At 39.8% G+C, this 23,298-nt stretch overlaps 1 protein-coding gene across 2 annotated transcripts in view; it reads right to left on the reverse strand.

Annotated features, from left to right (window-relative positions):
- The window catches only part of SAMSN1 (SAM domain, SH3 domain and nuclear localization signals 1), an 89,471-nt gene that overhangs the window by 32,735 nt on the left and 33,438 nt on the right, over positions 1-23,298 (reverse strand). For both annotated transcript variants that reach the window (XM_042458992.1, XM_042458991.1), the window contains 2 exons: positions 6,772-6,843; positions 5,623-5,778 (listed from right to left, as the gene is read on the reverse strand). In XM_042458992.1, the coding sequence (XP_042314926.1) occupies positions 5,623-5,778; positions 6,772-6,843 (228 nt within the window). The remainder of the gene's footprint in view (positions 1-5,622; positions 5,779-6,771; positions 6,844-23,298) is intronic.

The following is a 23,298-nucleotide window of genomic DNA, read 5'->3' on the forward strand; positions in this document are numbered from 1 at the left end:
CAGCTTACAAGATTAAAACAGTACAATTAAAAACAGAGAAAAATGTTATATTGAAACAATTAAATTATAGTAATATTAAAACCAACTGCATATAAAAGAATAATACACACACACACACACACACATATACAATGGTAGGAAAAAAGAAAAAAAGGTAGCTGCTGTTTGAATAGGGAACTGGAGGCTCCTACAGCATGTTCCTGGGGATAGGATAGCTATTTTCTGATCTGATGCATTCATATGAGCAATACAAATGTGTTTGTGGGTTTTTTCCCCCTAAATGGGTAGATATTGTTAAAGTGACGCCAATTGGTATGTGTTACTCTGTGTCTTCGTGCATGTTAAACAATTAAGCAACAAAAAAGGGGAACCTGAAGAAGCAATTTCCCCCCAGTATTGCATTATACTAAAGCAGCATAACAGGCCAATGAAGAGATAATGTCTTCCTTGAAAGGCTGCACCCAATTTAGGAGAAAAGCATTGCTGAATTGGAAACAGCTTGGTTAGTTGGTTTGCTACATTTTTATCATGCCTTCATTCATCCTTTCCATAACTCTGTGAGGTAGATATGGAAGGACTGGCCTGGTGAGGTGTCATGGCTCAGTGGGGACATTATTATTATTATTATTATTATTATGATTAATTATTATTATTATTATTATTATTATTATCCTTTATTTATAAAGCGCTGTAAATTTACACAGCACTGTACATACAATCTTTTTAATTAGACGGTACCCTGCCCTTAGGCTTACAATCTAAAAAGATATGACACAAAAGGAGAAGAGAGTAGTGGTGGGGAAGGGGATGAGGTCCACCAGTTCTCCTCTACCTCCAAGGCCTGGACCAAGGCAGATGGACTGGAGGGAGGGCTTGGCTTCATAATGGATGGTTAATCTTCTTCCAGGGAGGCCTGTTGGAGCTAGCCTGCCTCTCTAGTAGGATAATACATATAAAGTACATAGCAATACAGGAAATGGTTCGATAAACAGACAGCAACATCAAATAGCAAGCGACAATTATGCAATGCCTGGGAAAGCTTCTCTGAACAGGATGGTCTTCAACTTGAATCTAGATTTCCCAAATCTAATCCTCTAACCACTGGATTACTGCACCATTTTGTTATTTAGGAGATTACCGCATGGGAAAAGAGGCGCAGGCAGCCTGTATGCAATTTGGGCTTCTCCTGCAGCTTTTCAAGAATGGGAGAATCCCATTCTTGAAAAGCCTGTGTTGCATATAGGCTGCCTAAAGTCCAGGCACAGGGCAGTGTGTTAAGATCCATCAGAGACAAATGCAAACCACATGTAACCCATGCTTCTTTTCACATGTGATAATCTGCTTAGTCTACACATGCAGCAGAATAAAGTAGTAGACTAATAAACAAATGCTATCTCAAGCTATAGATTCAAAATTTTGAAATGCTTTTAAAAAAAACCTAAAAACCTCAAACACATCCACAAAGCAGGCAATAGGACAACCATACACTAAAATCTTTCTCTCTTATGTTCTAAATTAAATGTTTTCTTGTGGAAAAGCCCTGGTGGCGCAGTGGTTAAATGCCTGTACTGCATCCATTCACTCACAACCACAAGGTTGCGAGTTCAAGACCAGCTAAAGGGCCCAAGCTCGACTCAGGCTTGCATCCTTCAGAGGTCGCTAAAATGAGTACCCAGACTGTTGGGGGCAAATTAGCTTACTTGCTAATTAGCTTACTTGCTGTTCACAGCTATGATCTTTGGAATAGCAGTATATAAATAAAACATATTATTATTATTATTATTATTATTATTATTAAAAGCATTCAAGAATGTTGTCTCGCATCAACTGTCTCAAGCAGTACTGTTTAATTCACCATCCCATTCTGCACCAAGTGCTGAAGGACTGCTGTCCAGTGCATACTCACCTGAGGATAATCCTTGCTGAACACAGGACTTATTTCTAACTAAACTTACATAGCATTGTGCTACTTCCTTTTCTAAGAGATAAACATATTTAACCATTTAAATCTCTTTTGCATGAAAAACTTACTATGTCCTGAGAATTTCTTTTGATCTTTGAAGATATTCACATTTTGACACTTTTTCCAACATACTCTTTATGAACAAGAGGTATGAATGAACCATTTGCTTATAAAGGCAATTATGATATATTATTTTCTGTTCCTTGAAAAATAATCACTAACATTGTTTGCTTTTTCACGATTTCAGTGGCCTGATCTGACATTTACAGAAAGTATGCACAATGACTCCATAATTTCTTTCCTTGACAGTAATAGCTTATTCAACACCTAACAATGTATAAGTAGAATTGGACTATTTTCCCTCCCAAGATTCATTTTTTTTTTTTTTTGCTATAATGTACATTCAGCTGCTCCTTTGTTTCCCATTTCTTAGGGCCTAGAGATCCTTTTCTAATTCTTCACAGCCTTCTTCATACTTTCTTCAAATTGTGCCACTTCACTTTTCTCAGCCTTACACTTCTGAGGTCATTAATTATTTTTTTATATAATCACAATATAAATCACTGATCCATTTACTGAACATAACTCCAAGCTGAAAAAGTTGCTTTTCCTACCATCCCTACCTTATTCAACATTTAATTCAGAGCAGAAATTAGCCTCAGCCTGAACATCTGTTTGTCAGAAGTGCTTCACTAGTCACACACAATGAAATTCATCAATTTTACAATGCATGTAAAAAAAATAGACAAATTATGATACTACTGAGAGAGAGAAAAGATATGTGACATAGTCAGGCCTTGGGTGTTTCTCCAGACTGTCAAGCCTTAGCAATTTGTACTGGCATTCCTTCCTTGTTGCCTCTGATATTAAGAAGTGTTTGCTGAGCATGTGCAATATGTATTATTATCACCACTGAGGGCAACATTATTATGGATGCACATGTAAGAAGAGAGGAGCTGCTGACACACTGCAAAATTAATGCAGTTTGAAACTGCTGTAACTGTCAGGACTCCATCCTATGGAATCCTGGGATCTGTACTTTGCGGTGGCACCAGAACTCTCTAACACAGAAGGCTAAATAGAAATCACAGAATTCCATAAAATTGAGCCATGGCAGCCACATCTATGTCAAACTGCATCAATTCTGCATTGCAGATGCAGCCTGGGAGAGGAATCCTGTAAATAGAAAAGTGGCAATCAAAGGATTGTCCATTTCTCTGCTGCTCCAGTCTGACCTCTAAGCTGCTTCTGCCCTCCTGCAGAGCTCCAAAGACATATTTACTATTATGATACAAAAAGGGGTTAAAGTGGTGGTTTGGAGAAGAGGAGAATCATCAAGTGAGAAAACAGCTAGCATCTCCTTTTGCTTTCCACTCCACCTGGAAAGTCTATTGGTTCCTGTTCCAGGGCATGCAAATAATGTTCTGCCCAGATTAATTTCAATCAGCTGTTGCATGGGGATGGAAAAAATATTCAAAACATAGCTGAATACCATGTTTTTTGAGTGTTGAGAAACCTTGAGGAAAAGAACCCTATATTGTTGAGTCTGGCCATTATTCTGCACAATATTTGCATGTGGGTGGTCAGCACTGGAAACAGCATTTTCTCAAAGGAAATTAATATTTCTGTGTTGAAATATTATTTTCTATGCAAAAATGCTGTTTTTTTCTTTGAAAATTTTGCACAGATCAGTCCCAAATTGCAAATAGCCTTTGAAAACTTGTGGTTTTTGAAATCTTTCTCACAGTAAAAAGATTGCTGAAATTACTTACATCTACCTTTGAGAAGAAACTTAGTGAAGAATTACATCCTATCTGTTGTCTCTCTACATGATAAAATGTGCAATACAGGTGAGAAAAAAGAGATTCCAGATCAAAGAGCACAGCTTCTTTGAGACCAGTTTCAGATGCTTGCCATTTTTGAAATACAGTAATGCTTTACTTTTGTTCTGTGTATCTGAAGAAGAAAGCTGGTAGGATGTGGCATACAAATGTGGTCCTGGATATCTTTAATGACCCTTCTAGGTTTATCCTTCTCAGGGTCTCCAATCCAGAAATTTGTAGCCTTCAATCAGATCTTAGCACTAAATGTACAAAGATCTCTAAAGCACCCAAGAATGCAAGGAGGTTGTGAGAAGGGCTCTCAACACACTTTTTAGCTGTCATGAATGCACTGAATCTTCTGTGAGCTTTTGATTTCCTACGACATAACCCAGTATTTGTTCTTAGGGAACTTTCCAAGTTCAGTTCCTGAGATGTCCAGATCAGACTAGAGAAATCTCTTATTTGAAAGCCTGGGGAGCTGGAGTATTATTCAATAGGAATCTACCTACATTGTTTTAAGTATAATAAGCTCCACTGCCAAATATTTCAGCACCTTGATCCTAAACCATGCATCTTTATTCCAGATTCTAAGGCTGTGGGGATAAAAACTCATGGTAGAAAGGCCACAAGACTTGTTGGGAAATTATAACAGCTTCCCTTCTTGGGGAGAAGACTTGCTCATTTCTTCTGCATAACAACTGTACTAACTGCACCTGTATGAAATTACTGGTCAGTCTGAGTCAGTGTCTAGACCAGTTGACCACACTGTTGCATTGGCAACTAACTCACCTGCCCTCCTTGATCATGGCACCCCTGGATCACACCTTATTACTTCCTTCTCTTCCGTTTCACTCTCTAAAAACCATGAACACTTTTGCCCTTTGTCTGGATATAGCAGTTTCTTCAGTTCCTATCCTTCTTGTCTCCATTTCCTCACAAGTCCCTCTACAGAGAGAGTGGGCAAAGTGAGGTCCTCCAGGTATTGTTGGATTGCAATGACTAGCATTCCCATGTTGGCTAGGTCTTTTGGGAGTTGTAGCACAATAGCCTCTGGAAGGCCACAATGTGGCCATCACTGTTCTAATGTCACCAACCTATTTGTTGACAATGCCACTTCAATGTTGCTGATGTTTTGCTGGCACAGAAGATTATCACATGGAAGCTTACCATCCCTAGAACATCCCTAAATCATCCAAAAACCACAAAGGTGTGATAGCTAGTTGTGTTTGTCACCCATGATTAAATCGTCATGGAGGCGTCCACTCACCTCTCCCGTCATTAAAGCATTCACAGAGCAACCATTTCTCCAATGACAGAAATTCCCTTTAATGACGGGAGCAAACACTTTAATGACACTTTAATGACACTCAACATTAGGAGGAACTTCCTGACAGTAAGGGCTGTTTGACAGTGAAACACACTCAGAGTGTAGTAGAGTCTCTTTCCTTGGAGGTCTTTAAACAGCGGCTGGATGGCCATCTGTTAGGGATGCTTTGATTGGGAGTTCCTGCATAGCAGGGGTTGGACTGGATGGTCCTTGTGGTCTCTTCCAACTGATGAGAGAAGCAAGGAGATGCCTCCATTACGATTTATTCACGGGGGACAAGCGTGATTGACGATCACATCATCACATTTTAGGGACGCTTTAGCCATGTTTTAACTACAGTAAGCCTCTGTGTGATAATCTCCACAGTGTATGACGTCCTTCGCCTCTTTTGATCCTTTTAAAGTATTGTGTTACTATGAAGTAACACAATACTTTAGAAAACAGAGTTCAAAAACTGACATTAAAACCACAATAAATCATAGACGATAAAAAAGTGAGTTTGTATTTACCATCTCTCCTGAAAGTGCTTTGATATACTTTTTCCCCATCTTTTTCTTCATGGTCATGGAAATGGCCCGCATCTTCTTTCCAAGGCTTCCTCCATTATGTGGTGTTTTGTTTTGTCCCAGTTCTCCACCATCACTTACAGTATCCACTTCACATGGCTATGAAATAAAAGGCATGTTAAAGACAATATGTAATGAATTAACTGTGCAAAGGTCCAGTTGGGACTATTTACATATAGCAGTTATAGGTAAGCTTCTAAAAGCATGGCAAGCAAGTGTGTGACTAGTAATGTTACAGACATTGTATGAAAGTTTACCATGACATTTTAAACTACCCAGCAATTTTCTATTTCTGATCTGGGAAAAGTAAAGTTTCCCATAACCAAAATTGGGGGGGGGGGGAGATGATTTAGCCTTTGGAAGCAATAAATATTTAAAACAAATAAAAAACCAGAAAAAAGGTTTTGCTCAAAGCAACACCTGTCAGCTACAATAGCTGGAGAAAACTTCACTATGTTTTGCAGTGTGTTTTGTTTCTGTTCAAAAGTCAGAGACATAGTGTGGTGGAAATTCCTTTTTGAAATATAAAAACTATAGAAAGATGGAGTCACCTTTGTTAGCCAGAGAAATGGTTTTGAAATAAAGGCTTGGAGTTACTAGAGGAAAGGAATAGTGAGTGCATCTTGACCTAGATGGAAGCTGGCACCAGTAAGAAAGACATAACATAAACTACTGAGATAAGGATACATAGTAGACATGCAGAAGCAAGGTTAGAAGGGAAAGCCACTAAATTCCTACAGGAGGGGTAAATAGTGATGATGCAGTTTTAATGTATGCATGTATTTCTGTTCTGATTGTAAGAATTCTATATGTTTAAATTGTAATTAGCCAATCAGGTGTATTGAAGAAGCCTCTTTGTCTTGAATAATATAAAAAGAGCCATTTTGTCTTGTTCGGGGTTCTCAGCTTTTGGAACTTGAATTCCACTGAGTTCAATGTTTTCCTTTGTCGACAACTGGAAATAAACTTATGGATTTTCAATTACTAGGTCCTCTTGCCGATCCTATTAATCTGCTAATCCTAGAAATCTAAGTTTCCTGAAATTTCTGTTACAATAGAGGTTAAAAGAGCTAGATTGTGCAATATACAAACCTCAGATGAATCATCTGGTTTTGATGCTGAGTGATGTCTACGATGGTCAAAGTTTCCAAAGCTACTTGCACGCTACAAAAAGAAAAGGTTTATACAAACAGTGTAAGAACCTCTTACTGTTTGAGTCAACTGATTCAGATATTTCATAATGGTATTCTATGCTGCATTTGACACATGATATAAAAATTAGTAGCAGGATAATTGCCCTGTACAAGTATTTGCTCTGTTCAGAGATTACATTAAAATATGCAACGTATGATGCAACTAGATCTTTGCATAGTTGTGGGCTGTTCACTGTGATTGTATCCAAATTCTACTCCCGAAAAAAGGTTCCAAATCTTACATTGTTTAAAACACCCAATCCACACCTTGGGAGTACCACAAATAGAGCACATAATTTCAGTAAATGGAACAACGTTTTAAAATCCATTTTGTATGCATATTTGCCTGACGATGCATTATAGTGAGTTCTTAAATAAGAGTGGCCAAAGCAATGATGACTCTAAGGAGTTTATCACATGGAGGCCTCTCTGTGAGATAAACGTCATGCAAGTGCCACCCAAACATCACACAAGCACCATGGGTGTGATCCCCCATGACGCTACGGAAGTGAAATCGCAGCTCCCACTCCATTCCCGTCATGCACTCGTAACTGGGGGAGCCTCTTGGAGCACTTTTCTTATTAACGATTTATCCCATTAATAAGAAAAGCGCTCCAGGAGGCTCCCCCAGTTACAAGTGCATGACAGGAATGGAGCGGGAGCCATGATCCCACTTCTTTAGCGCCATTGGGGATCACACCCATGGTGCTTGTGTGACGTTTGGGCGGCACTTGCGTGATGTTTACCACACGGAAGGGCCGCTGTGTGATAAACTCTAAGATCAGAATTCTATCATCATTGTTTCTTTATGTCAAAAGTTAGATTGTCTTCCTGGTTGGGTCTCACAGTGTTTTATGGTGGATTCTAAATGAATCTCACCAATAAAAAGCAGGTATCCCCAATTGCTGTGCATTAAAGTTCTGCAGTGGTGATTCTAAGAATGATGTTCATGAAACTGACATTAACTGCACTTCACAAAATAGCTTCCCTGGAGAATTTTCCCTCTGGAAGGTGCCTTATCTTATTCTGATTCTTCTCAGAAATCATAGGTTTACTGTCTATCCCTTAAAACCTAAAATGACACTCCCTTAAAACTTAAAATGATTATTGCCACAGCAATAAGACAATTTATTGACAGCAGAAAATTAATATTTGGATGACTAGTTGAAACTCATTTGCAAACAAATCTTGATAGCTACAGCTTTGTTTTGAGTGTTTATTTTATTTTATAGTCCACGTTACTTCCTAAGGCACAGAAAAGGCTTACAGTAAATCCTTCTCTTACTAGTGAGTAAATCCAAATTAATTCAGTGGGAATGACTTCAAATTTACATTGGATTAACACTGTTATTTATCATCAGCAAAATACCTAAAATGTTTTGAGAGTATAAGTCCCATTTGTAAAACACAACTTAAGTAAATTATCCAAGGCCACCAAATTGGTTCATGGATAAAGTAAGATCCAAACCAGGATATCCCATGCCTACCTGCTTGTAACTAAACTACTGAAATACTTTAGCACCCATTCATAACTGACCTATGGACCAGGGCCTTAGAAAGGTTATTCATCTTTAATGTGTGTGTGTGTGAGAGAGAGAGGGGGGCAGGAGGGGGGAGAGAGCAAGACTGAGGCTGCATTGACACTTCAGAATTAAGACAGTTTGATGCCACTTTAACTACCGTGGCTGTATGCTATGGAATTCTGGCATTTATAGTTTTGTGAGATATTTAGCCTTTTATGACTGAGAGCTCTGGTGCCACAACAAACTACAAATCCCACGATTCTATATGATGGAGCCATGACAGTTGTGTCAAACTGCATAAATTCTGTTGTGGCAGCTGCCTAAGAGAAAAAGAGAAAAACCATTGGGATTTCCTTTCCAACAAGTATGCTTACAATTGGTATGTAATAGTTGGAGTAAAGAATTAGCCATGCTAAAGTAGAGCTGCTAAAGTCAATGGACTTAGTAATGATGAATGTGACCCATTCTCTTTTGAGTTCTTAATTTTACGTAACAATGGTGCGAGACAGAACGCCCAAAAAGGGCAACTTCTGGCGCCTGTTTTTCCACCGGAGGGAAGCTGCAGCTGTCAAACCGTGTGGCTTCCCACCGGTGGAAAAAGAACCTGCAAAAGCGCTTATGTAACAATGGCGGCACCCATGTATACAGGGTGCCGCTATTGTTATGCCCTCATCACATGCTAGTGGTGCGGGGCATGTGGGCACTCCACTCCCAGACAACCATAGCATGTGACGAGGGCGTCACAAAGGGCCCGTATGTACCGGGGCAGTATTTTGTTAGGAAAAAAAAGCTATCCATGCATATGATCGTTCAATCAAATTTTTCTTATTGATTTCAGATTGTCTGCTTGAGGCACAAATACTTTGGTTCTATCCCCATTTTTTATTTCTCATAATCTTTTTTTATTTCATTTGTTCACTAAAAGTCAAACTGTAAAAAAACAAAGAGGTTATAAGTTTTTACCATGCTTTATGTTTTCAGTGAGCTGACCATTATTTCTGGTTTGGGACCACTGGATAAAACCTACTGATAATACATCAGTAGGAAGAATTTAATCTTTTCCTTCCACAGTTAAAACTTACATACAATTTTTCTAAGCTACAATTACTCTGGAAAGAAATATATTGGTGAAAGATCCCTTTCTATATGCCATGGTCCCAATGTTACCCATCAGATGCAATAAATTAAAATACAGCACATTAGTGCTTACATGCCTTTAACACATCATGTCTGCATTGATATATAAGTTAATGGGTACAGATTAAACCCTTTGGCCTATACAGTTAACATTTTCATTAAAGATTTTCCTATATTAACTCAATGAACAATATCCTGACAAGTGATATAACGCACAGCCCCAAGGATGATGAGTCTGTGAAGCAGGATTAACACCTTCTGCTGACTTTTCATTCCCGCTAAATGCACCTCATAGGAAGCACTGTGGGAAGATGGAAGATAGGGAAGGACAGGGAAAAATGGCAACTGCACAACAGTCCTGGTTAACTGGGGAACAGGCTTGTACCATGATACAAATTGAGCATCTAGTGATTTTCTGTATCATCCACGATGCTTACGATGAATTGCTGTTATTGAAGGGCTGGTGTAATAGCAAGACACAGAGGAGCAGAGGGGAAATAATGCTTATTGTTGCTGTTCTCATAAACAGCTAGCGCTCAGGGAAATCAGTTATTCCTTCAGAGCCTCACAACCATCTTACTGTATATCCTAACAAAACAGAGGCCTTGGGCTATTTTATCTTGTACCCTTGTGTAGCTCCATCCTTATTAAACATTAATAAGGATTGCAGGATAGTTTCCACCATTCCAGATAATGGGTTTGTTGCACAGGAAAGCATTAAGCAGGGCTACTTCAGCATTTCTCAGTCCTAACTTCTCCCTCCCCCATTAAATAATCAATACAACTGCCACCTTTTAAAGTGTGTCCAACCCCAGGACAACAGTATAGAAAAACAGATGGGGGGGGCATGACTCTTGCTTGCTTCTGCTAGTCTGTATATTACCTACCACATTAGTTGCAGTGAGTTTCTGCTTGGGGAAGCCATTGGTCTAATGCACAAACCTTATTTCCAGTTTTAGGAAAGCTTTTAAAGCAAATGCAAGTCTCTTGGAAGAGAATGGGCCATTGATTTTGACACTGCTATTCAGAGTCCCATAAAACTAAGTGATTCCTTTTGGCAGAATGGCTACATTAAGCAAATTAACCTCCCTGAACATAAAATGTGCTGAAAGAGGGGGACAGGTTGCTTGCACCCATTAAGAAGAAGAAAGACCTCAGAGGGCCAAAACATTCCCTTTAATCCCTAGGTCTTTCTGATTGGATAATTTGTTGGGGTAAAAGAGAAGGTTGGGGAGGATAACTTCTTGCCCAATGGATTGTGCTTGGCATTATGTATAGAAGCAGCCATTTGATTATAGGCTGATATCAAAAGACTGTTTTCAAATTTGTTTCATTCCTCCCTTCCAGAAAAGCAGATAGGCATTACCCCGAAAGAAGGCATTTCATTTGTATAAATCTTCATGGCCTAGTAATATGTGTAGTTAAAAATTTAGAGACAAGTGCTGAACTTTACATAAAAATATATTACATTTCATAGCAGTGGGAAAGATTTTGCTCAGGTGCTCTGTTTCTCTGTTAGCCAGTCCAGGTGCTAATTATTGACAAGTAACCTTTAGGACCACCTGGTTTCTCTTTTTGGGGAAGCACCATTCCAAATAGAGTAGCTTGATTATGCTTTGAAATAGAGAGCTGTCTTTTCATAGCCCTTCAAGCAAAGGGTTACCTTCTGCAAAGGAGATTCTGCAAAACAGATCTCAATTTTACTCCCAACTATGGAAGTTCATTGACTAATTGGAACTTGCATTAGCCTGGACTAATGGATTTCCCACCCTTTTAGTGTGTTTATTCTAGTTGAGACTAGCACTTGAATTGAAGTTATACTACTAGCAGAAAACAGCAAAGACTTGGAACAGTTATTGGAGAAAGTCAAATAAGAAAGTGCAAAGGCAGATTTACAGTTGAACATTAAGAAAACAAAAATAATAACCAAGGATGATTTAGGTAACTTTAAAGCAGATGATGAAAACACTGAAATAGTTCAAGATTTTCCATATCTTAGCACAGTCATAAATCAGAATTTAGACTGCAGTTAAGAAATCAGAAAAAAGACTTGGACTTGGAAAGGCAGTAGATAAATGTAAAGATGTATAATTGAAGACTAAGGTTAAAATTTTCCATGCTGTTGTATTTCCAATTTCTATGTATTGTTGTGAGAGCTGGACAGTGAAGAAAGCTGACAGGAATAAAATAAACTCACTTGAAATGTGGTGATGTAGAAGAGTTCTGTGGATACTGTGGAATGCTTAGACAAATGAATGGATCCTAGAGCAAATGAGGCCTGAATTCTCCCTAGGAGCTGTAAGCCCAGGATGGCTAAACTAAGACTGCCATACTGCTTAGTAAGGTAGAAGGTAGAAGGTAGTAGGAAAAGAGGAAGACCACATTCCAGATGGACAGATTCAGTCAAGGAAGCCAAAGCCCTGCATATGCAGGACCAGAGCAAGGCTGTTGATGATAGGGTGACTTAGAGGTTTCTCATTCATAGGGCCACCATGTGTCAAACTGGACTGCAGATAACAACAATATCATCAATTGGTTTGTATAGTTAGCCCCACTTGTGTGGAATAACAAACAAGTTACTGGTATGAGTTTCCTTTCACTAGAGATTATCACACAGGAGGGACAGTGTTTTTCTTTTGTCCTTCTCTCATCCTTAAACTTGGCTAATCCTGTGATCAGATCTCTCTCTTCTCTCTTACACTCTCTCTCTCTCTCTCTCTCTCTCTCTCACACACACACACACACACACCAACCACACTTTTCCCATCCTTCTCCCATGGGTAAATTGTCATGGAGCTGTTCCTGTGCACTTCTCCCATTGGTCAAGTGTCATGGAGCCATCAACTGGTATTAACAAGAGTTCCCATTAATACCAAAAGATGGCTCCATGACACTTTACAGATGGGAGAAGCGCATGGGGATTGCTCCATGACACTTCACCCATGGGAGAAGGATGGGAGAAGCATGCAGATGTGTGATCCCTGATTGCATGATTAACTCAGTTGAAGGATGGGAGAAGGACACTATCCCTCCTTATGAGATCCTCCACTGTGGCAGGATCTCATAAGGAGGCTATAAAGAGATCATATGGATATAGAATATAGGCCAGAATCTTGTTGGTGCATACCATGCATAGCAAATATGTGCAATTGTACTTTCTCAGTAGTTGCAGAAGAAAACAGTAGCTTGGGAATTCTCAGAGTCAAGGCACACTTGGATGGATGGTTTAGAAAATCGCCTCAGCTATAGAAGAAAGAATTATTTACAGCCATCCCTCTTAGAGGGAGGAAAACAGGCATTCAAGCAAGACACACCATGGAGTCATCAGCCTTCTTCTGCTAGCACAGCCAACTTTTTCTCCCTCTCCTCACTGTTACTGCACCCATGGGCTTGTTTCTTTTTTAATTGCCAACATTTCTCAAAATGTATTGTATTTTCAGTTTCTGAATCCTAGCTAAATATGTATTTTCTCTTTGATGCGGGTGTGTTTTGCATGTGGATGAATTCAGAAGAGAATTAGTCTGATATGGTCAAGGTTCAGGAGATCTCTGATTCGAAGTGGGATGTATAAATTGAGGACAGATTTTGGAGACCAAATTATGGATTTTGATATGACCTGTGGATAAGTCAAGGGAGAAAACTTTGGGGCATGTAACAAAGCAAAGTTTTCAGAAGAAAAGCAAAGGAAAACAATGCCAAAGAACTTAACAAAATTTCAGCAGACCTAATTGTTTGTGAAGGCAGAATGGATGAGAGACCAGAGAGGGAGTCAGTGCTTCCAGGACAGATTATATACACTTGCCTTTCACCAGGGGATGGTCCTCCCCCCCCCCACTTTTTAATAAAGTACCGTATTTACATTGACCTGTGGTTAAGTCGACTCAGGTTTTTCAAAAATTCTAGATTTATACATTAGTATATACAATAAATCTGAACATGAACACCCTTAAAGATTTCTTAGCAATCTAGATTCAGAGTGACACAAAGACACTGACTGTGGCCTGTTACAGACTGCCAAAATAAAGCTGCTTCGGATCTCTTTGGAGGTATGCTGTTTAAATGATGCATGCATCCTAAGAATCCAGAAGCTGCACCAAAGCTGTATTCCAGTGCTTAGGAATGGGGTGTGGCTTTGGCGCGACCTCCGGACTCTTAGGACCCATGCATCATTTAAATAGCATACCTCCAAAGAGACCCGAAGCAGCTTTATTTTGGCAGTCTGTGGCAGGGTACATACCTCCGCTTTGCGGCGCTCTGCCGCCGCCGCCAGTAGGTCCGCGGGGGAGCCGGAGCCTTCACACGGCCCGACTCCCGCGCGTACCGAAAAAGAAGCTCCAAAATGGAGCTTCTTTTTAAGTCGCGTTTGCGACGTAGCGAGGTGCCAGGGGCGCACTCACTACGTCACAACGCCCGCGATGCGTACGGATGCTCAGCGTCCGATACGTAAAGATGGCGGCGCCCATATGAACAGGGCGCCGCCATCTTGTACGTATTCAATACGTACTAGGGTTAGGGGGGTGCGGAAGCACCGCCCCTTCCTAACCCTAGTACGTATTGATGACGTACTATTTGGCGGTCTGTAAACCGCCTGTAACAGGCCAAAGTGTCTCCAAAATTTTGCCCCAAGCTTTTCCCCCATACAAGAGAAACATCAGAATAGTGAGGGAGAGGAAGAGATTTTATCAGTTCTAGTTCTAGTTTCTGATCATACTAAATGGTTTCAACATATGAATTTCAGGACTGGTCTACTATTCAATATTTTTTTTGTTAGCTCTTTTCCAAATAACAGGTAAGTTTAAAGTTTTTGGTGTGTTGTGTAAGACCTGGGATGAACTTTGATGCTTGCTTAGAAAATTCAGTACGGTACAAAATACAGGTTATCACCCCGTCCTTCTGTAATTTCTCTGACTTGATGTCAACTAGGCAGAAAAGAAGAATCTTTCACCGATTTTCATTATCACAATTCCTTAGTGCTGTACCTGTCTTTCTGAAATTGTGCAGAACTTTCTATATGCCACATACAATTTTCAAATTGTCTCTGCCATCCAATAAAACAACAAAGCAAGATAGATATAAGGAGAAGCAATGTGCTGAAATTTGAACTACTGTTGCAAATTTCATTCAGTTAAGCTAAGTAATCCAAAAGTTATCAGCAATCCCCTCTTTAAAAGTGTTATAGATAACACTCAATTTGATAATAAAACCACGGGAACCTAGGCACCCGGGGCCTTTTCTCACAATGCCTCAGGTCCAAGATGAAACCAGGAACTGGCAAAGGACCCAGAAAGTTGAAAATTTCAAAGTTTTATTCTTTAAAATCAGCAAAGAATAATGTTCTCAGTGGATTTCAAGATTCCAAAACTGAGAGAACCAGAACAAGACAAAATGGCCTAATCTTATAGTCAATTACACAAAGAAAGGTTTTCATCATTTCTCATTGGCCAATTACAATTTAAACATACAGAATTCTTACGATCAGGATAGAGATACATGCATATATTAAAACTGCATTTCTTACTCTTTACTCCTCCCTTAGGAATCCAGTAGCCTTCAACAGTCTCCCTTTGAACATCAACAATGTCTCCTTATCTTAAATTGTGTATATCATGTCTATTTTTCTGGTGCAAACTTCCACGCATGTCAAGATGCCCTCCCCATTCTTCTCTGTTCCAGTTTTCTAGTTTCCAAGCCTCATTTTTAAAATTAATTTTCTCTTAACCCAAGTGACTCCATCTTTCTATAGCTTCTATTATAACAGGAAAATTCCACCACTACAAAAGAAAAACCACAGTTTGAAGATATATAAGACTAAAAGCTCTGTACTTATTTGTCTGCAATTTGACCAGAATAATCCTTTCAGCAGACCTCATCCAGTTCTGTAAAACAGAAAACCAGTTATAGCTCTTTAATTTCCAATGATAATCAATGGGATACACAAAATGGTGGATTTCCAAACTGAGATTCAGATCTAGAGCTAAGCCAAAAGTGGTGTGAGCCAAGTCAGGCTCCCTATCCCCAAATTGCAGACATGCAATACAAATAAAATATTGTGGCTATTATACATTTCTTGTTTCTAAGAGGTGTGATCTTCTAAAGAGTGATCTGAAATAACTTCTGAATCATGGGCCCTGTCCAAATGGGCCATTTTGTACATACTCCGCATGTACTAGGGTTGCCTGGGGGCGTCTCTTTTAGACGCCCGCAACCCTAGTATGTACGGAGTACGTACAAAATGGCGTGCCCTGATCACATGAGTGCCGCCATTTTGATGTAACAGCTGCGCCGCGTCCAAACAGCGCGGTGTGACTGTTACGTCATGGCGCTGCTATAGGGCACTTGTGGCGCCCTTTCAGCAGCGCTGAAAGGAGGTCTATTTTGGAGCTCCTTTGGCTGCGCATATCGCTTGCACAGCCTTTAAATGGCCGCGCCAGTGATACAGAGAGAAAGGGGCCAAGTGGCCCCTTTCTCCCTTTCCTCACCGCTGTCAGGGTGTCCTTGGGGCATGAAGCCCCAAGGACATCCCTTTCCAGGCCGTGGGGAAGCATTTTGCCGCTTCCCCGCAGCCTGGAAAAGCGGTGGATCTGGGCTGCTGCTGTGGCAGCTCAGGCCCTGATCAGTTGGGGAAAGGGGCAGGTGCAGGCCACCCCAAAGGGGCAGTCTGTATCCCGCCAAAGTTCTGAACAGCAATAATGAGCACCTAATACTGGGGAGAATTAATAGCAATATTTCTTAGAGTAAAACTCTAACTTGCAGGTAACTGTAAGCCATATCTTGAGCTTACTTCACTTATCTATCTCTCTGGTCTATTAATAGCTCCATACAGACAGGCCAAAATAAAGCTGATTCAGGTCACTATGGAGGTATGCTGTTTAAATGACACACACATCTTAAGAGGCCAGAAGCTATGCCAAAGCTGTGCTCCAGTCCATAGCACAGCATCATTTAAACAGCATACTTCCAAAGTGATCCAAAGCAGCTTTATTTTGGCCTGTCTGTACAGGCTCAATATTTGGTAAGGGAGACAGTGTTAATATGCAAAAATCTGCTCATATATTAGCTCAATTGAAGTTAAGTTGTATGAGACCACTGCGCATTCCACTGCACCTCTGGTAAAAATTTATTGTAGAAAAAATTGTCTCTGGGCTCACTTCAGCCCAGACTCTGGTGTAGCATCAAAATAAAAGATAAAGCAGCAGGGGGATCTCATGTTGGCCTTCTGCACAGGGGTGAGATTAACCCACCTATTATTATTATTATTATTATTATTATTATTATTAGCCTTTATTTGTGCAAAACGTCTTCAAACATACGGTCATATGCTGTTTCATCACTGTAAGTGCACCTCTGGAACTAATGTTTTAAAATAGCTGTTTCAAGATTTTAGTAAGCTGCTCACATCTCGAATAATTCTCCAGACCTTCCACATTTCTCCCTTCAACATGCTTTCTTTGCCTTGAAAAATTATTTTCTCGACTGGTTGTAATACACTAGACATTCTTGGCAGATAGCAGTTTAGATCACCCAATAAAACAGAGCCCCTGTCCAGATGGGCCTTTTAGCACGTACTGACTACGTGCTAGGATTGCCTGGGAGCATCTTTTACAGACTCTCCCTAACCCTAGCACGTACTCCGTATGCCAAAATGGTGGTGCCTTGTACAGATAGGCGCTGCCATTTTGACATGACGGCCATGCTGTGTCCAAACGGTGTGGAGCGGCTGTTACGTGCTGGTGCTGCTACAGGGCACTTGTGGCGCCCTTTCAGTGGCGCTGAAAAGAGCTCCGAAACGGAGCTCCTTTTGCCGCATGTATCGCTGGCGCGGCCAGCGATACAGAAGAAAAAGGGGCCAAGTGGCCCCTTTCTCTCTTTCTCTGCTGCTGTCAGGGTGTCCTTGGGACATGACTCCCCAAGGACACACCTTTCCAGGCCACGGGGAAGCAGCATTTTTCTGCTTCCCCGAGGCCTGGAGAAGCGGCAGATCAGGGCCTCCGGGCTGCCACTGTGGCCGCTGAGGCCCTGTTCAATCGGGGAAAGGGGCGGGTGCAGGCTGCCCCAAAGGGGCGGTCTGTATCCCACCAGACTCTCTTTTAATTGGAAACTAAGAATGTGTCGAACTGGGAAAAGAAATTAAAGCACTTTCCAATGATACTTTAAATATATGAGGCTGTAATCCTATGCCTACCTACCAGAGCTTGAGCCATGAATTCAATGCCATTTGCTTCTCAGTAGAAGGAATAGCCAGTGATTTCCATGTCAGTGGTGCAGTGAATGCACTTTATTCCAGACTGTAAAGGTCTGAACCTTGTCTCAAAAAATAGATTCAGGTTCTTGGGTATCTTCTTTACAGTCTGGATTAAATCCAGATTTGATTCACAGCTCCATGGACATGGAATCCTCCAGTCCTATCTCCTACCTCCATGGAAAGGTACTGCAAGCACCTACAGATGTAAGATGTCCCTTTGGGATATCTGTTTACATGATATTTGCAAGATTAAAGTCACCCAACAAATGCTTCCCACCAAAAAGAGGGGGGAATGGAAGACATAAACTTTTAACACTTTCCCAAAAGATTGATATTATTATTTGCAAAATATTTAGTCATGAGTCTAAAATGAGTGTGATGCTTGCGGTGGCCTCATAATTCTTGGCCCTTTCCTCCTATAGCCCAGTCCAACACCAAAATCTTTTTTTCAGAGAATTTTCCAACCTTCCAAAGGAATAATTTTGATTTGTATTTTGAAAGCTGGATTATACAGTATCCCTTTGTTATCCACTGAGTTTTGTTCAGGTCCCATTATATACAGTGACATAGTAAAAAGCCCTCCCTTCAGCCACCATCTTGAGGGAGAGAGAGGCAGGCTAGCTCCAACAGGCCTGCCTGGAAGAAGGAGAACCCTCCCTCCAGTCCATCTGCCTTGGTCCAGGCCTCAGAGGGAGAGAAGAATGCTGGACCTGATGTGCCCCGCCCCCCTCACCATTCCCTTCTCCTTTTGTGTCGTGTCTTTTAGATTGTAAGCCTGAGGGCAGGGAACCATCTATTATCCCCTCTGTTGTAAACTGCTTGGATTCCCAGTGATTGGGCGGTATATAAATAAATCCTATTATTATTATTATTATTATTATTATTATTATTATTATTATTATTATTAAAATGTTGTCCTTTGTATAAAATGGCAAAATCAAAGTTTGTTTTTCAGAATTTTAAAAAATGTTTTCAAGCTATTGATGGCTGAATCCATGGATTCAGATTCTGTGAATATAGAAGGTTGGCCATATAGTTTTTATGCTTTTCAGTATGAATGCATTGATATATATATATATTTATAGGGGAGGGGCATCTGTACATGAGCCAGCATGTTGTAGTGGTTTGAGCATTGAGTCATTACTCTAGAGATAAGGGTTTGAATAACCCTGTTCGGCCATAAAAAGCCACCTTGGACAAATCACACTTTCTCAGCCTCAAAAGGTGAAGGCAACCCCACTCTGAACAAATCTTGATAAGAAGATATCAACTGTGATAGAGTTGATTTAGGACTGTCATAAGTCAGAAACAACTTGAAGGCACACAACAATACTTTTTAATCCTTAAATCTTGTTGTAGACAATGGTATATTTTAAAAAATAAATCATAGGGAAGAGGTTGTAATATTTCTAATACATAATGCTGCTAGTGCTATATTTTAGAAATACAGTTGGCCCTTCTTATACACGGATTTTTAATACACGGATTCAAGCATACACATTTTGAAAATGTTCAAAAAAAGTATAAATTTCAAATATCAAACCTTGATTTTCCATTTTTTTTATAAGGGACACTAGTTTGTTATGTCATTATATTTAATGGGACTTGAGCATACACGATTTTGTTATACACGGGGGATCTTGGAACCAAACCCCAGCGTCTTTAGTGATATACACTTTATACACTTTATAGTCTTTATACACTTTGAACATAGGCCCTGGCTTAGCCATCCATTCAGAAGTCATGCAAGATTACAAAACTAAGGCTTGTTTAGCTAAGTTATCTCCAACTTGATTTAGATTTTACCTCCTGTCAAAGCCCAGCTGGGAGGATCAATAGCGCAAAGAACTGGAAATAGCAGTCCTAATATCTGAAGGACATCCGGTTGGGAAGAAATATATTAGTGATTTCACTATTAAGGATTGTTGAAATCTAGAGTTGAACCTTCATGACAGTTTTTTCATTATAGGGTCTAAATGTGTATGCACACATTCATACATCTCCATGCATTCCACTGTGCACAAACTCTATCACAAATGTGCACAAACTGTACCACAAACTTGGTCTGGGAACTTCAGATGAATGCCATGTTCAGATAATGATAGCTGCCAAATGACCCAGAAGGAAAAGGTGTATCAGGCCATTATGGTACCATTAAATTCTACATTGGCTTCATTAAAAGATCATTGCAAAAATCAACGTGAGCAGGAGAAACTAGTCACCTAGTCTGAATCCATTGATCACAGTTTCCATTAAATTAATGGTGAAAACTACTTTCTTGCTTTCTCCAGCAGTGTGATCAAGCACTTGAGCTCCTTTTTATCAATGTTACCGCACTGTTATGAATCACAGTGTCAAACAATTTTATGGTCATGGGAATTAGAGCAAATATGTTCTAGGAGATAAAGTTTGTATTAAATAAAGGTCCTAACCTAACCCATTATATCTAACTTTCTTCTTAAGCCTGTTTAGTGCCTGGAGATAAACAAAAGTTTCAACCCCACTGCTATGTTTTACTGTGTCTATGGAGCAACGCCCTTGACCATAAGCAATGACCAACAGTACACTAATTCTTAGGAAGATTTTTTAAAAGTGTATAGAGAGGAAGGAAGAATTTTACTACTTTTAAATGAGTGTTTGATGCATCATTTTGGTTTACCTGATTAATGTGCACAGCAAACTCAGCCACGAGGGTTGTAATGTTTCTGCAAGCTTCCCTAAAGCAAAGCTCAGCCATTAATTCAATGGCACATGTCAGCTCAGCAGAACAAGGTCACTCTTCTCCTTCAAGGGGAACCTTTTTAGAAATAATAAAACTGACAGAAAGTTCTTTTTTGCATGCTTTATATCACCTGGGGTTGGGTGCTGCAGTGAATACAGCAGGGCTTATAAACAACCTCATCCCCAAACAGCCTCAAACCCTCACATGATTTTTGGAACTTACACCCTAAAAGTGGGAGGGGGGATGTCAGTGATAGTTTTATGCTGCATAAACGTGCCATACATAATCCTAAATGAATTTGTGAGCCTAACGAGCACAAATGCTGATACTGCAGGTCACCTACCCCGGGCTAGTACTTAGGAAGAAAAATGTATAGCAAATGACTTTGTGAAGAGGATTCCACCAAGGATTCACTCTTTGAGAACAGAGTGGAGAAACTTGTTTCAAATATTTTTGCATTACTCTGCCACCAATTCTCTTAAACAGCCAATTGTAAATCAGTACCAGGAGTTTTAAAATTTAAAGTAAATACAAAGTTGACCAATTTGATGACAATTTTTATTGCACAAAGATTTGGAATTGAGTGGAGAGAGCTGTCTGAGTGATTATCAAAACTTAAACAAGCTTACAAAGATGGAGAAAACTAACAGCAAAACATAACCAGAGACTGAACACTGAAGAATGTTACAAGTGGACCCAGTGCTGGGTGGGCATGAGCTTTATAAGCAAGCCTTAACTAAACTGAAGCTGAATTAAACATTCTCAATTATTAAAAGCATTCAGTATACATAGCTTTGACCTCTGCACCCATTCTCACAGTACAAATAACTTTATACAAAAGTACAAAAAGTTGAATTAAAAATTACAAATTTTAAAAATATACATGTAAAACATCTTTGTTGTTTTGCCTTTAGTCTTTCCTTTTCCAAGATTCAGAGGCCCACTATAAATGAGGTGGTGAAATCCTGCAAGCCATACCCATTGAATGGCACATCCATTCAAAGGCCCAATAGTAGGGAGAGGGGCAATGCCAAGATGTAAAGTAAATGCATCAGAGGAAGTAGACTGAAATCTATGAAAGTTCATGCTGCTAATTTCTTTCTTTCAGTTAGTCTCAAAGGTGCTACAAGATCTCTCTACAAACTGTAAAGGGTTAGGATTAGATATAAACCTCTTCTTATGGCTAATCTGTAACAGACCTATCTATCTGCCAGTTGAACTGATATTGGCTAAGATGTGCTAGCAGAACAGCCAAAAAGGTGGTGGAGAAGGTTTGGGGCAAGGCAGGAGTTGAATTACACCAGATCCAAAACTGTTCCACTATGAGACCTAGCCAGAGTGCCATCACAGAGTTAGGCCACACAAAGTAGGAGAAGTCCTATGCAATTTCCAACATCCTTAAACTTGAAAATGTATGGATTTAGCACAGCTTCATCTATACTAGTATTTGGCTCAGTTGGTCCTTAACCATCTTCTGGGACAGCATCTTCTGTTTAATCAAAACCTCACACTCAAGGATGAGTATGAACCACCTTCAGAGGCAGATCATACATGTGATAGAATTAAACTGGAATTGAAGTCTTTGTTTTTGTTTCATCTGATGCAAGATATCTTTTTTCTCTAAAAGGGACTTCATTGGTATGAAAATGCAGATCATTTTCAGTAAAGTTCAGTAAAGAAATCTTTATATAAGCATTTATTAATTTCAATCCTCTTGCTTAATGTTACATTCATGTCTACTTTCCTTGCTACATGTCTACTTTCATACTTTATTGTCTTTATACTCTAGACTCAGTCCACTATAAAGGATGAGTGCCTTGATCTTATGGGACACTAGGCCCATTAAGCTTAATCAGAACCAGGATGTCTGTTTAGAAAAGTGCAATTCAGTTCATGTATCAAATTGTAAAACCTGCATTTCAGACATCACGTGTTGACCAAGGATTGCCAAGGATAAACAAATCAGCAACCTAGTACTATTGAATTTCTTACATAAAAATACAATTTAAGGTTTCAAGTGACAGGGCAATTTACATCTTAAGTTAAGGAATGACATCACCCTTGTTCATTCCTTTAACTCCATTACTGCAGAAGTTAATAAAACGAACTAATTTCATATACTTTTAGGATGTTAAAATGGTATGTTTAATTGATTTCTCCTTCTTGTGTCTTTATTCTTATGTTCATGGGATTGCAGAACAACTGAAGTCCCCTTTATGAGGGTATCTCAAGGAGCATCGGGGCAATGCATCATTCCTCATGTTTTGATGGCTATGCAGTAGACATAGACACCTGAATGGCTGAATAGCTGAACCCTAAGTATTTAGACCTGTATTGCTAAAGCATTTTGATACTTTCTGAGTTGTCGATGGTCCCCAAGTAGACACCTCACTGCAAAGAATTTACATGGAACGTTGCAGATAAAATTGCTCAAATCTGGTCCAGTTTGGATGCTGTTGCTGATAAAGTTCCACTGTGTATAACCTTGGCTTTTGCTTGCCCAGTGTTATGGATACTTTTTAGTTTGTTCAGCCTAATTAGTGTGGACTGGATCCTTGGTGAGATGACAATGAACATGTGTATACCAAACCTTTGCTCTTCCTGGCTAATTTAACTGGTTTACTGGGTGAAGGTGGAAGTCAATGCCTGTTACAGACTGCCAAAATAAAGCTGCTTCGGGTCTCTTTGGAGGTATGCTGTTTAAATGATGCATGCATCCGAAGAATCTGGAAGCTGCACCAAAGCTGCACTCCAGTGCTTAGGAATGGAGTGTGGCTTTGGCGCGACCTCCGGACTCTTAGG

The sequence above is a fragment of the Sceloporus undulatus genome, chromosome 3 (genome assembly GCF_019175285.1).
Source record: "Sceloporus undulatus isolate JIND9_A2432 ecotype Alabama chromosome 3, SceUnd_v1.1, whole genome shotgun sequence".
Lineage (NCBI taxonomy): Eukaryota > Metazoa > Chordata > Lepidosauria > Squamata > Phrynosomatidae > Sceloporus > Sceloporus undulatus.